Below are 12,343 nucleotides of genomic sequence, written 5' to 3'. Positions count from 1 at the left end.
AAAAAATATTTTACTAATCTAAGCATCTATAATTAATTTAAATTTGATAGCTTCAATCTTTTAAAAATAATGACGAATATATAGATGTCATAAATTCAATAATTATAATTATATCAAAATCAAATGAAGAATAGAATTACCAAAATGACCACCTAATATTCCAACTTGACTGAGCCAAGATCTTAAAAAAAAAAATTAACAATGTGACTCGATCTTTTTTTGACTTATCAATCCAACTGAATCATAAAAGACTTAGAAAATTTCAGCTGAGTTTTGACATTTTTTAATGAATTTTTTGAATGTATACCCTTTTAAATATGAAAGTTACTATTTGCGTATATACCCTTATAACTTTTTTTGCATATCTACCCATAAGATTATTGTAGTCATTTTAATTTTAAACCGTCTATTTTTTAACGACGTTAAATAATACAGGTACATATGCAAAAAAAAAAAGAAGGATATACATGCAAATAGTAGTTTTACGAGGGTATTCATGCAATTTTGCATATTTAGAAGGGAATATATGCAAAAACCCTATGATCTTTTATGACTTAACGTTTTTACTATTTTAGCAGTTTGATGTCCTGAAATAAGATGCAATTCCACCAGAACATGATTTGAAGAATGCTATACCTTGACCTAAGTAGTTCTAGTTCTCTAACATTCATTGATTCTACAACTTGCTAAATGGCATCCCAACTTCTCAATAATATCCAATAATAAATTTCAAAAGAAAGATGATAAATTCGTAAGCTTGAGAGAAACACAAGATTAGTTTATGTAACAATGTAAACTAGCCAGCATTTACTATTTTATAAGTCTGCATCTTGTAAACTTTTAATAATGCAAGAATAATAACTAGAAAGTCAGAGGTCTTAGCAATCCTGGCAACATCCATAGCATGCACGATTATGCATGATGAGAACAGTCAAGGCAATTAGCATTCTGTGTTTCAAAATGAAGTAAATAACGATCCATAACAAGATGACATTACACTGAAGAACCAGGTGTGAAGAAATAGATATACTAAATAAATGTACTACTATTAGTGTAGGAGACTGGGACCACAAATCTAAGGACATGATACAAGCAGAGTAACAAGCATGGGGGTTCTATAAAAAAAAATAAGAAATTAAAATAGCACAATGTGAATGTTCTCCTTTTAAGGAGTGGTCATGCTAGTGAATGTTAACAATGTCACTTTAGCCACAAATCTTACTTGCTGGACTTGCCCTCGGTAATGTGTCAAACTGATCTGCAGTGCAGCAGACATTGCCAGTGATTGTTGGACACAAACTCTGGATCTTCAAGGACAACAACTCATCTGGCTGAGAAGGAAAAAAGAAAACATTTTACAGATCAAGAGTCCAATCACAGTTTAACTTTATACTACTCAAGGTTACAGATACATTAAGACCCAATAATTTAGGAAGAAAAGGTTGAACACACATGCAGTAACACCAGCCCACCCACCTTTTTTTTATAGAAAGAAAAAGAAGACCGTTAATTTGTTTTCCTTTCCAGATATTCATGTCAAAATGATAACTTAGCAGCACAAATATAACTATAATCTTGCATACAAATATAAAATGATAACCACAATGTGTTACCAAGTACTTTGATAGAAGGGACATTATAAGGACAGTTCAAAACCTTTCCATCACCGCGGCGTCCACAAATACCATACATGGAACAATACCCTTCTGCATATATCTTTCTGAAGGAAAATGATAAAATGTTTCAAATGCAAAAATAGAATATTGAATTTCTGAAAGAAAATGGACAGTGATTATCATAAACGATCAAATTCAAGAAAGGCAATGGAACTTGTAGTTTTGGATGTGACAAAGGAGCTAAAAAGTGCCTATGTAAATGAATGATGATTACTATTAGTTATTGTGGCCAGACACCCCATGTCTGCATCAAATCTTTTTCTTTTTTCATCATTGTGTCTTACTTATCTCATACCTCGTTACAAAAGTTTAGATGTTTACTACCTTTGAGGGATTCTTTTCTAACAGATATTACAAGACTACCAACAAAAGTGGGACTAGTCAAGCTTCTAAGGCAAATCTATGATCTTTGGCCAGTCAAATGTAAGAAATCTTAGATCACTGTCACTTCAGCAGAACCTGCCCTCCTTCAATCAATGAAAATCCCTATATGTTCAATTTGGATCTAGAATAATAAGAATCATTGGATAGCTCAAATGAGCATTAGAAGTCTTGCTTTGTGGCCTCTGGCTCACTCAAAAACATGGCAGTAAGGACATTTTCTTACACTGCCAGATAACTAATCTATCAGCTTGACTTTAAAAATACCTTTTTCTATATGATGGAAGCTAATCAGATGCTTTTTTATGTTAGATTTTGGTCTTTAATATCATACTAGATAGAGGGCATTTCTTTATCTAGTTTAGTACATAGGCTGTAAGATATTTTCAACAGTTTTTCCGTTTATTATTGAGTAAAAAAAAAGGGAAAGATTAAAAAAAAAAATACATGACACTTGACAGGCTGTGGACTACAAAAAGGCCGCTATTGTAGTTTATAAAGACTACATGAACAACTATGTACAAAAGATTTCTCAAAAATAATATTAAACAAAATATAATGCTCAATAACTACATGCATTTTGACTAAATATCCACTTAATCTCAAAAATATGAGGAAATTAATTATGCTTCTGAGTTGTACTAAAAGATGAAGGAAAAAATTTGAATTCAGTAGGCAAAGCTTCAAAATTACCAAGTTTACTGATTTCTCAAAAAACTGAAGTTGAAAAAGTATATTATATATAAATGTTATATCTTTGCAATACAAAAAAAATAGTTCACTTAAATTTCCATTATATAAAATGTTTCTTTCACTTGAATTTATCCCTTTATGGAACAGGCATTCAAATTTAACTAGTCATGCTAAACATGCTGAACTCAAAATTATTTGTTGGAAGCACCAGATGCAGAAGCAGACAAAAAAAGGACTTCCTGAACCAGAACTAGCCAAAAAAATCGTACTAGTTTTTCGGGTGCTTCTATAGGCTGGTATAGCCTTCAGCATTCTATTGGATAGATTTACTAGTTTCTTGAGAAATGATGTTCCTGGTTCAATGGAATCAGTCATTGTCTGCTCAGAAATAATTCACCACTCTTTCTCTAGCTAAGAAGTAAAGTCTAAACATCAACAAAAAATAAAAAGAAAGAAAGAATGAAACTATTGCATATCGCAACTAACACCAAGCAATGGAAACATAAGAACATTTTGCTCATGCCAGATATGTAGCCAGATATAATGTAAAAATTAGAATTTGTAACCTGAAGCAGACCTATCAAATGAAACAATAGCTGAAGGCCTACATTTAAAATTTGTTTACCCAAATGGACATTATAAATCATGATCTGTCAAGAGAATGCCCTTACACTGTTGTAGCATTGGACTGCTGAGCACCTGTTGGAGGCACAAGAGTGATCTGCAACGACTTTTTTTTTCGTGGACAAACTTTCCGGTTACATTCAAATACGAGATTGCAACTTCAAAAAGAGTTGACAGAATGCTCAAAGCAAATTTAAATTATGTACAAGCAAAAACATTTTCTGAAAACTACAGAGAGATAACATTATGTAAGATTTGTCTCGGATGTTGCACCTGGACATCAATTAACCCCAACCCAACTCACCCCTCCCCCCAGGACGACTCTTCCTCCATTTTAAATCAGCAAAGGTAAGATGACAAATTAAAAGTAGGCATCGATCACAGAATTTTCATTTCCAAATAGAGTCGCAGCCTTTAACTTTGAGAATAAATAACGACATATTACCACCTTGAACAACCTTTATATCAGCACTAAACAGTTTGTATGGGCAACACTTTTTTGTCACAACAAACCATCTAATAAAGGTGCCATGACTTGTGGACTATGTTCATTGATATAAATTCCTACAGTAAACAGATGAGGTTTGTTCCAAGACTGAACCATCAAAAAATGATTGCCTAACATAATCAATTCCACATGAAGGTGGGAATAGGACTTTATGCGGCAAAAAAAATAACTAAAAAAGCCAACTTTTATTACCCTGAAGTTGAACATCTCATAGCAGAACATCTTGTAACTAAGAATTAGAGAAGTTAACTAACATCAATGACGCTCACAGAAGTTGCTCAGCTCTGTCCCATACTTCTCTATCTCAGCAACACTGAAAAACTGAGCCAAAAATCATTGATCTCCTAACTTCTAGCAAGCAGTATATTTCATACTCTGCTCAGCTACTAAGAAGAGGCCAGTAAAAAAAGTAATACAAAATAAAATTAATATTTTAATTTTTTATTTTACTAAAAATTAATTGGCTATCAAAATGATAAGATTTGGTTAGTTACCAAAGAGCATAGAGATAACAATTTTTTCCATTTATAGCAGCTCATAATCACCGCTTTCTTCCCTTATGCCTTTTCTCACAACAGTCAAAAGTATGAAGTCTTCAAATGCCAAATATTGTTAAAAAGCTGAAAATCCCAAAGAGGAAACTGCTCAAACACATGATGGTTATCCAAATGTATCGGTGGTTAAGTGAAAATCATAATATTAATAGCTAGCACTACTCAAATCAAGAATGAAAGAGAAATTTGAAAAAGAATTCCAACAACAAACTTTCCCCAACATTCTCTTAATCATTGCTTTCTTCCATTCTATCTTTTCTCACCAACCAGTCAATGCTGTCAGTGCTTAATATACCAAAAGTTACTGTCCAAGAACTCAGAATCCTCAACTCAAAACTCCTTAAAGACATCCAGAGTACCCAGATTTTACATCAGTTAAGTCAAATTGTTATTACAAACAGATGATATACCAAAGTAATTAACAAAATAGACAGCTAGAGCAAAAGAACTCCAAGAACAAACTTGCCTCTACCGTCCCTTAACCATCACCTTTCTTGCATTCTTTCTTCGGGCGCCGGAGGGAGGAAAGGAAGAACTCTTAATCCCATGGAAAATCCCCCCAATTTAACGAACCTTGAATTAAGAACTTCCTATCATCTAAAACTACTCGATCGAACAACATAAAACCAAAAAAATAACAGATGGTATACCGAAGTAATTAACAAAATAGACAGCTAGAGCAAAAGAACTCGAAAAACAAACTTGCCTCTACCTGTCCCTTAACCATCACCTTTCTTGCATTCTTTTTTCTTACTGCCAACCCATCAATTCTTCAAATATGAAGACCTTATACTCCAAAACCATTATTAAAGAACTCAAAATTTCAGGCAGGGGGGTGGGGTGGGGGGGAAAGGAAAAACTGTTAATCCCATGGAAAATCCCCCCCAATTTAACGAACCTTGAATCAAGAACTTCCTATCATCTAAAACTACTCGATCGAACAACATAAAACCAAAAAAATAACAGCTGATATACCAAAGTAATTAACCAAATAGAAAACTAGAGCAAAATAACTCGAAGAACAAACTTGCCTCTACCGTCCCTTAACCATCACCTTTCTTGCATTCTTTTTTCTTACTGCCAACCCATCGATGCTTCAAATATGAAGACCTTATACACCAAAACCATTATTAAAGAGCTCAAAATTGCAGGCAGGGGGGGGGGGGGGGGGGGGGAAGGAAAAACTGTTAATCCCATGGAAAATCCCCCCAATTTAACGAACCTTGAATCAAGAACTTCCTATCATCTAAAACTACTCGATCGAACAACATAAAACCAAAAAAATAACAGATGATATACCAAAGTAATTAACAAAATAGACAGCTAGAGCAAAAGAACTCGAAGAACAAACTTGCCTCTACCGTCCCTTAACCATCACCTTTCTTGCATTCTTTTTTCTTACTGCCAACCCATCAATGCTTCAAATATGAAGACCTTATACTCCAAAACCATTATTAAAGAACTCAAAATTTCAGGCAGGGGGGGTGGGGTGGGGGGGAAAGGAAAAACTGTTAATCCCATGGAAAATCCCCCCAATTTAACGAACCTTGAATCAAGAACTTCCGATCATCTAAAACTACTCGATCGAGCAACATAAAACCAAAAAAGTAACAGATGATATACCAAAGTAATTAACAAAATAGACAGCTAGAGCAAAAGAACTCGAAGAACAAACTTGCCTCTACCGTCCCTTAACCATCACCTTTCTTGCATTCTTTTTTCTTACTGCCAACCCACTGCCAACCCATCAATGCTTCAAATATGAAGACCTTATAATCCAAAACCATTATTAAAGAACTCAAAATTTCAGGCAGGGGGGTGGGGTGGGGGGGAAGGAAAAACTGTTAATCCCATGGAAAATCCCCCCAATTTAACGAACCCTGAATCAAGAACTTCGTATCATCTAAAACTGCTCGATCTAACAACATAAAACCAAAAAAAATAAAACCCTAGCTCAAGAATTCCAAGAATTTCCACTCGAAGAACGAAAAAGAAATCAAACTACGTAGCAGAGATTCCCAGGAGAGAGCGAGGAGAGAGATCAGAAAACCCTAGTTCGTTCTTCACCACCTGAAGGAAAGAAGAGATCACCAGGAGAAATCCCAACCGCCGGAGAACAAAAGTTCCGCCCGCCGAGAGCTCCATCGCCGGAAGAGAGAGAGAGAGAGAGAGAGAGAGAGGTGGGGAAGAGGGGGGGGAAAGAAAACTGCTGAGCCGAGTGAGGGAAGCCGTTATTTAAAGGGCAGCCCACGGTGACGTCACCTGACGAGATAACCGGGATTTAAATCGGTCGCCATAGGACCAAAATGCCCTTACAAGGGCCCTCGATGGAATGTCGGCGATGTGAGGGCATTTTGGGCATTTTAGGAGATTCAATCTCATTGGCGAACGGGTCGACGTCGGCATGTTGGTCATGAATCCCGTCACTGTCCGGTGACTTAAACCCTGCAAAATGCCCCCTGCACTTTCTCAGAATGGACGGTACAATTAATTTAGATTTTTTTTTTTTTTTTGCTAAAACGGGCAATTCATACTACTCGGATACAGTTAACTTGGAATTTCGAAAGTGCACGCCATGCGTCTATTAGTAGGTTGACCGATGTGTTCCTTGTGCTGTCCCGTGCTATCACGTGTGTGGACTATTTGAGTGAAAAAAACACGGGATGGATGGTCGTGAATTTGTCACATATTTTCAATTATCGATGCTTTATGTTTAAAATTATTATCGTGATGCAATAAGTATAGCACTCCATGCAGCGACATGCAACAGCATAAGATGGGAGCCGGAGTTTATCTTTTCAACTCTAAAACTCAAAATATTATGAAGGAGTTTGTATTGGAGTTTTAATTAATTTTTTTTTTATCCTTCAATTTTTAGTTGTTTTAAATACTTTAAAATATTTTTTTTAGCAAAATTTCTATTGTAGATTGAGAAAATAATTTTAATCATGACCGAGCTGAAACAATTATTATTAAAACTGACACTATTAATCCCTACCTCTAAACTCTCTATAAGTGTCTCCATATAAAAACTACCAACATTAATACTAGTATTATTAAGATCGACCCTACACGAAATGCATGGTACAATTTTACGAAATATAATATAACTATATAATATATGATAACAAATACAAGGTTTCAGTAGTCTTGGTGAAAAGCAAGGAAGAATATAAAAAAGATAATAATGTCTATATTAGAGAGTAGTGGAGCATTCACCTTCTATGGATGACATTTTAGATTTTTTTTATAGCCGAAATCCTACATCTTCAATGAATTGTATCCCATCAAACTCAAGATCGTACATAACAAACTACTAATATAGCATAATAACCCAAGAATGAGCCAAAGCTACTTAACACATGATGAACTTGCTGAAGCCACATGTGCACCTAGGTGAATGAACCAGGTTGCCTCTTCCGCAAAATAGTTCTGCTCGGTGAATTTCTAAGAATGTCTAGGTTGACATATGAATGATGAGCTGACGAATCAGATCACGGTACATTACATTGGTCATTTATTGCCACAATAACTTATAATAAATAGAAGCCTTCAATGGTCAAATTTTTATTACATATTAAGTAATGAGCTTTAATTTAATCATTGTCGAGCATATTAATACTAGCATCTATATATCGAATGGAGAAAGCTGTACAAGCTTAGTCTCCATGATATATATATATATACACACACACACACTAGCATATAAGAACGTTGCGGCGTACAATTTTTTTCTCCATTCACCAATGAAAAAAAGAAAAAAAAAGAAGAGAAAAGTTGAACAAGCACATAATTGATTGTCTGCATACTTTCATGATAATTTATATTTAGTTTATTATCATTATAATGATGGGTGCAACTCATCTTAAAGTTCATAATTTGTTCAATAAACTACTTAACACTAACTCAAGCAGGCTCGAAAAGGAGCTTGACTGATGAACTTCAACCTAATGCAGGGCTTCCACTGTTATAAAACTATCATCCATATGCTTACTTCTATGATTCTGTAGCCTCCACACTTGTCATTTGCAATTATTTCTCAAACATGTCCTATCATACTATGCAATACCAAGTTTGTTGCATGATACACAACAAGTGAAATAGATGGTGATGTGGTGAAAATTAAGCCTGATGATGTGGCATAACCAAATTGGTCCAACTCATAGCTGATAGCATCTCAGATGTACTATAAATGCTCTAAAGCAATAAATGCTCTAAGAGTAGAAACGAGCAAACAAAAAACAACCAAACTCTAAAGTCATGTGCTATCTAACATAAAATCCTGAATCTTAGACAAACAGATACTCAACTCAGTGTCCATCCCAAACCAACTTGAGCCCTCTCACCTAGGGTGATGGATCCCTACTTTATGTAGAAACATACACCCTCAATCATGCCCATGATTGAATTTATTTTAATAGCTCTAAGTGGTTACACCAAATCTTTTGAGGGCTACAACGCAATCCTAGATAGCTACAACACAATTTCAAGCTATTAAGATACGATTCATAGAAAATTTGGGATCCTGCAGCTATAAATAAGCCATGAGCCCCTGCGAAAAAGATAAGGGTGTCATTACGATATTATTCTAATTCCCAAAACTCCACTAAGCTCCTCGTTCATATTGCTTCCTTCTTTTTCCTCATCTCCTAACATAGAAAATCTTTTCTAATTTAAGCATCGAAGGGCCCAGCCAAAGTCAATCCAACAAGTCCTTTGCCCTTTTGTTGTCTTGCAATTTGACGAAGATTGACAAAGGCATTCTATATCATCAACTCAAGGATCGACAGCAATATATTGGCGTCGCCTATGGAAATGAAGGAAGAAAACCATAAAGCTCAGAAGAAATAACCATCAAGGAACCACTCAACCAGAGTCTAATAGCTCCTTGCACAACTCCTAGAGATCTTAGCCCCTTCAGCCAACCGTAAGAGCTATCAACGTCAAGCAGTTTAACCAGCTCATCTGGCAAGTGCAGACATTGAAAGAGGCAATATAAAAACTACAACAGTAGGCTAGTAATCCTCCTATTAGCCAGCCGAACTATCAAGACGACTCGACACAAAGTAGTAGCCACCTTCATTCCGAGAGTCCGAAGAGGGGTCGGAGGTGTGGTCGCTCCAGTTTTCCCTCCAAAATGAGTTTTGGTTCCAACAACTCTTCTCCACATCAGCCAAAAAAGTCTCTAGGTGGGAGGCTAATCTCGATAGCAACATCATGGGGATGCCCAATGAGATGAAGGCTCTACAAGGGTGGAAGGATGAAACAAGAAACAACTTAGAGATGATGAGCGAGCCTTCTTTCACTAAAGAGATCATAAAGGAGCCTCTACCAAGGAATTTCAAGATGCTTCAATTCGAGCATTATGATGGTACCACTGATCTCATGGACCATCTTGAGAGTTTTAAAGCTCTTATGGTACTGTAAGGAGCAACCGACGCCATGATGTAACTTCCGGCCACTCTTAAGAAGATAGCTCTGGTCTAGTATTTAAGTGCCTCACCATGCTCAATTAGCTCCTTCAACCCGCTTAGCTACTCATTTGCCAATCACTTCATCAACAATAAGAGGCGGAGGAAAACTCTGACTAGCTTGTTCACCATTAAATAGAGAGAAAATGAGTCACTTTGAAGATATATCAATTAGTTCAATAGCGAGTCATTGGAAGTATGTGAGCTGGATCACTCCATCATAGTAACTATAGTGATGAGTCGGCTGAAGAGTTCATACTTCAGTTTCAAGCTAGAGAAGAGGCCTCTCAACGACTTAGCCTAGTTTCAATCTTGAGCAGATAAGTACATCCATGCTAAGGAAGCTATAGCTGCTTAGAAAGAGGAGATAAGAAAATATGGTAAGAAGTACAAAAGCCACGAAGAGAAAGACAAGCTAAGAGGATTGAGTGCACCCGTTTTCTTTTCCTTCAAATCCTAATCCAATTAGGATTCAATTGAACCATGACTTAATTGAACTCTTCAATCCTAATTAAATTAGGAGCCATCTTAATTTATTAGATTAAAATTAATTAGGACTTAAGAACTTCTAATCCAATTAGGACTTATTCAATTTTAGTCCTAATCCAATTAGGACTTTAGAAATCCTATTCCAAGTAGAACTCTAATTTAATTTGGAATCCTAATCCAATTAGGACTCTAGGAATCCTACTCCAAGTAGGATTTGTATTTAATATAATCAAGTCTAATTAATTAAATCTAATTAATTAAATTAATTTACAATCCAATTGCAATTAATCCTTCTTCAACTCACTAACTCTTAGTGGATTAACCAATTATCAATCAAATTGATTATTTGTGATTCCTAATCGCAATTCAACCATCGGATCGGTCAATACCTCTAATGTATGTGACCTCATAGGTTTTATTCTGTCTGGTAGTGAGATATATTACGATCTCTATCACAATGTCATTGAAAACTTCTTTCAATGGGTTGGAACAATTCCAACTCTACTCACCAGGGATCATCGACCATCAAGATGGTCCCTGTGAGTCTCACCATCCACCAGTGACACCAAGCAGCATATAGTGGCTACCCAGCAGAATGGAATGATGAACCTTTAGGTGCAGTTATCGTATAATACAGTTCTTCTATCGTGAATCTCTACAGAATGGAGGTCAAAGATAACTCGTCAAATTCCGTCGTCTGTCATATGTCTCGATTTATTCGACTTAAGTTCGAGAGTAGAAAACTCTTTCTCCACTATTCATACTGTCCCAACCGAGGTCTTACGAACTCAGTCTCATAAATCACATAGGATCACTCCTCATCTATCAAGATCGATAGATTTCATGTAGATGCATACCCTACTCCTACAGTGAACTTACTGCAGCCAATCTACATTACAAGGATCCAGATGACTAGAGACCATGTTTATATGCAGTCAAACTATAATAACATCACTGTGAGTAGCCGAAGCACCGCAGGTTAAAAGACCAGTCACGCCACTGCAATATCAAGCAGGTCACTGACGAGTGGATAGACATCCAAGTGACTTATTGTCTTGGTCATGCTCAGTATCCTTATTTTTTAACAAGCACCTGCACTATCACTTCAATGTCCCTACATTGTGAACTCGAGTCTCGTCCATCCATAAGAAAAGCGATTTGTGCACTGATCTCATTGGATCGATCACTGTCCTCGTGATGATTCATTGATCAGAAGCATTTAGAAATTAATCACCAATGATACATGGCTCAAATTCTCAACTTTTGAGAATATGTATCATCATCTTATTAATTTCTTAGACGATTCATAGACACATAAACAATATGAATAAAAAAGATGCCCATTTATTATTCAATAATAATAAAATCAAGTACAAAATTATATTCCAGAATTAATAATATGTCAGCTGGATTGGCTTCTAGGGCATACATCTAAAATCTTATATATGAAAGAAAGCGTCTACGGAAATGATTCTCCCCTTATTTAATTGAAAGCTTTTTATTATTTTTGTATGTTGATCAATATACTTTCAAACTTTTCTAAATGGTAAAAATATACTCCTTATAACAAGTGTTCTCTTCTCTAGAACTAGGAAGAGAAAATACCGAAGAGAATCTATACAAAGATGGGATAGAAAACATAGACATAATTCTTATATGTTTTATTTTAATAAAACATATACATAATTGGATTAAAAAATATACATAATCCAATTTCTTACAATTAAAAAATTAGCTTTGGGATACAATTTTTCTGTATAGCTATCCAAAACATAGTATCATTCTTTTCTTTTTGATCCACCTTCTTCTAATAATCTATATAATTAGATTCATCTAATATTAGTCTGCCTTTATATGGGAAGTAATTTGGCCTAAAAGTAAGGGTACATATTTATACAATTATATGACACAAAAAGAGTGCATCCAACCATCCACATATATATAGTT

General features: G+C 35.4%; 1 protein-coding gene across 1 annotated transcript in view; it reads right to left on the bottom strand.

The window, feature by feature from the left end:
• The window catches only part of LOC113463358, a 45,478-nt gene extending 38,852 nt beyond the window's left edge, over positions 1-6,626 (bottom strand). The window contains exons 1-4 of the mRNA XM_039121689.1: positions 6,507-6,626; positions 3,422-3,471; positions 1,657-1,720; positions 1,223-1,331 (exon numbers count right to left, since the gene is read on the bottom strand). Coding sequence (XP_038977617.1) covers positions 1,223-1,331; positions 1,657-1,720; positions 3,422-3,471; positions 6,507-6,581 — 298 coding nt within the window. The 5' untranslated portion in view covers positions 6,582-6,626. The remainder of the gene's footprint in view (positions 1-1,222; positions 1,332-1,656; positions 1,721-3,421; positions 3,472-6,506) is intronic.
• Between the last annotated feature and the right edge of the window lie 5,717 nt (positions 6,627-12,343).

This window comes from Phoenix dactylifera, unplaced genomic scaffold (genome assembly GCF_009389715.1).
Source record: "Phoenix dactylifera cultivar Barhee BC4 unplaced genomic scaffold, palm_55x_up_171113_PBpolish2nd_filt_p 001186F, whole genome shotgun sequence".
Taxonomy (NCBI): Eukaryota; Viridiplantae; Streptophyta; class Magnoliopsida; order Arecales; family Arecaceae; genus Phoenix; species Phoenix dactylifera.
The sequence above is the reverse complement of the archived record's forward strand: the minus strand, read 5'-3'. Positions and strand labels throughout refer to the sequence as shown.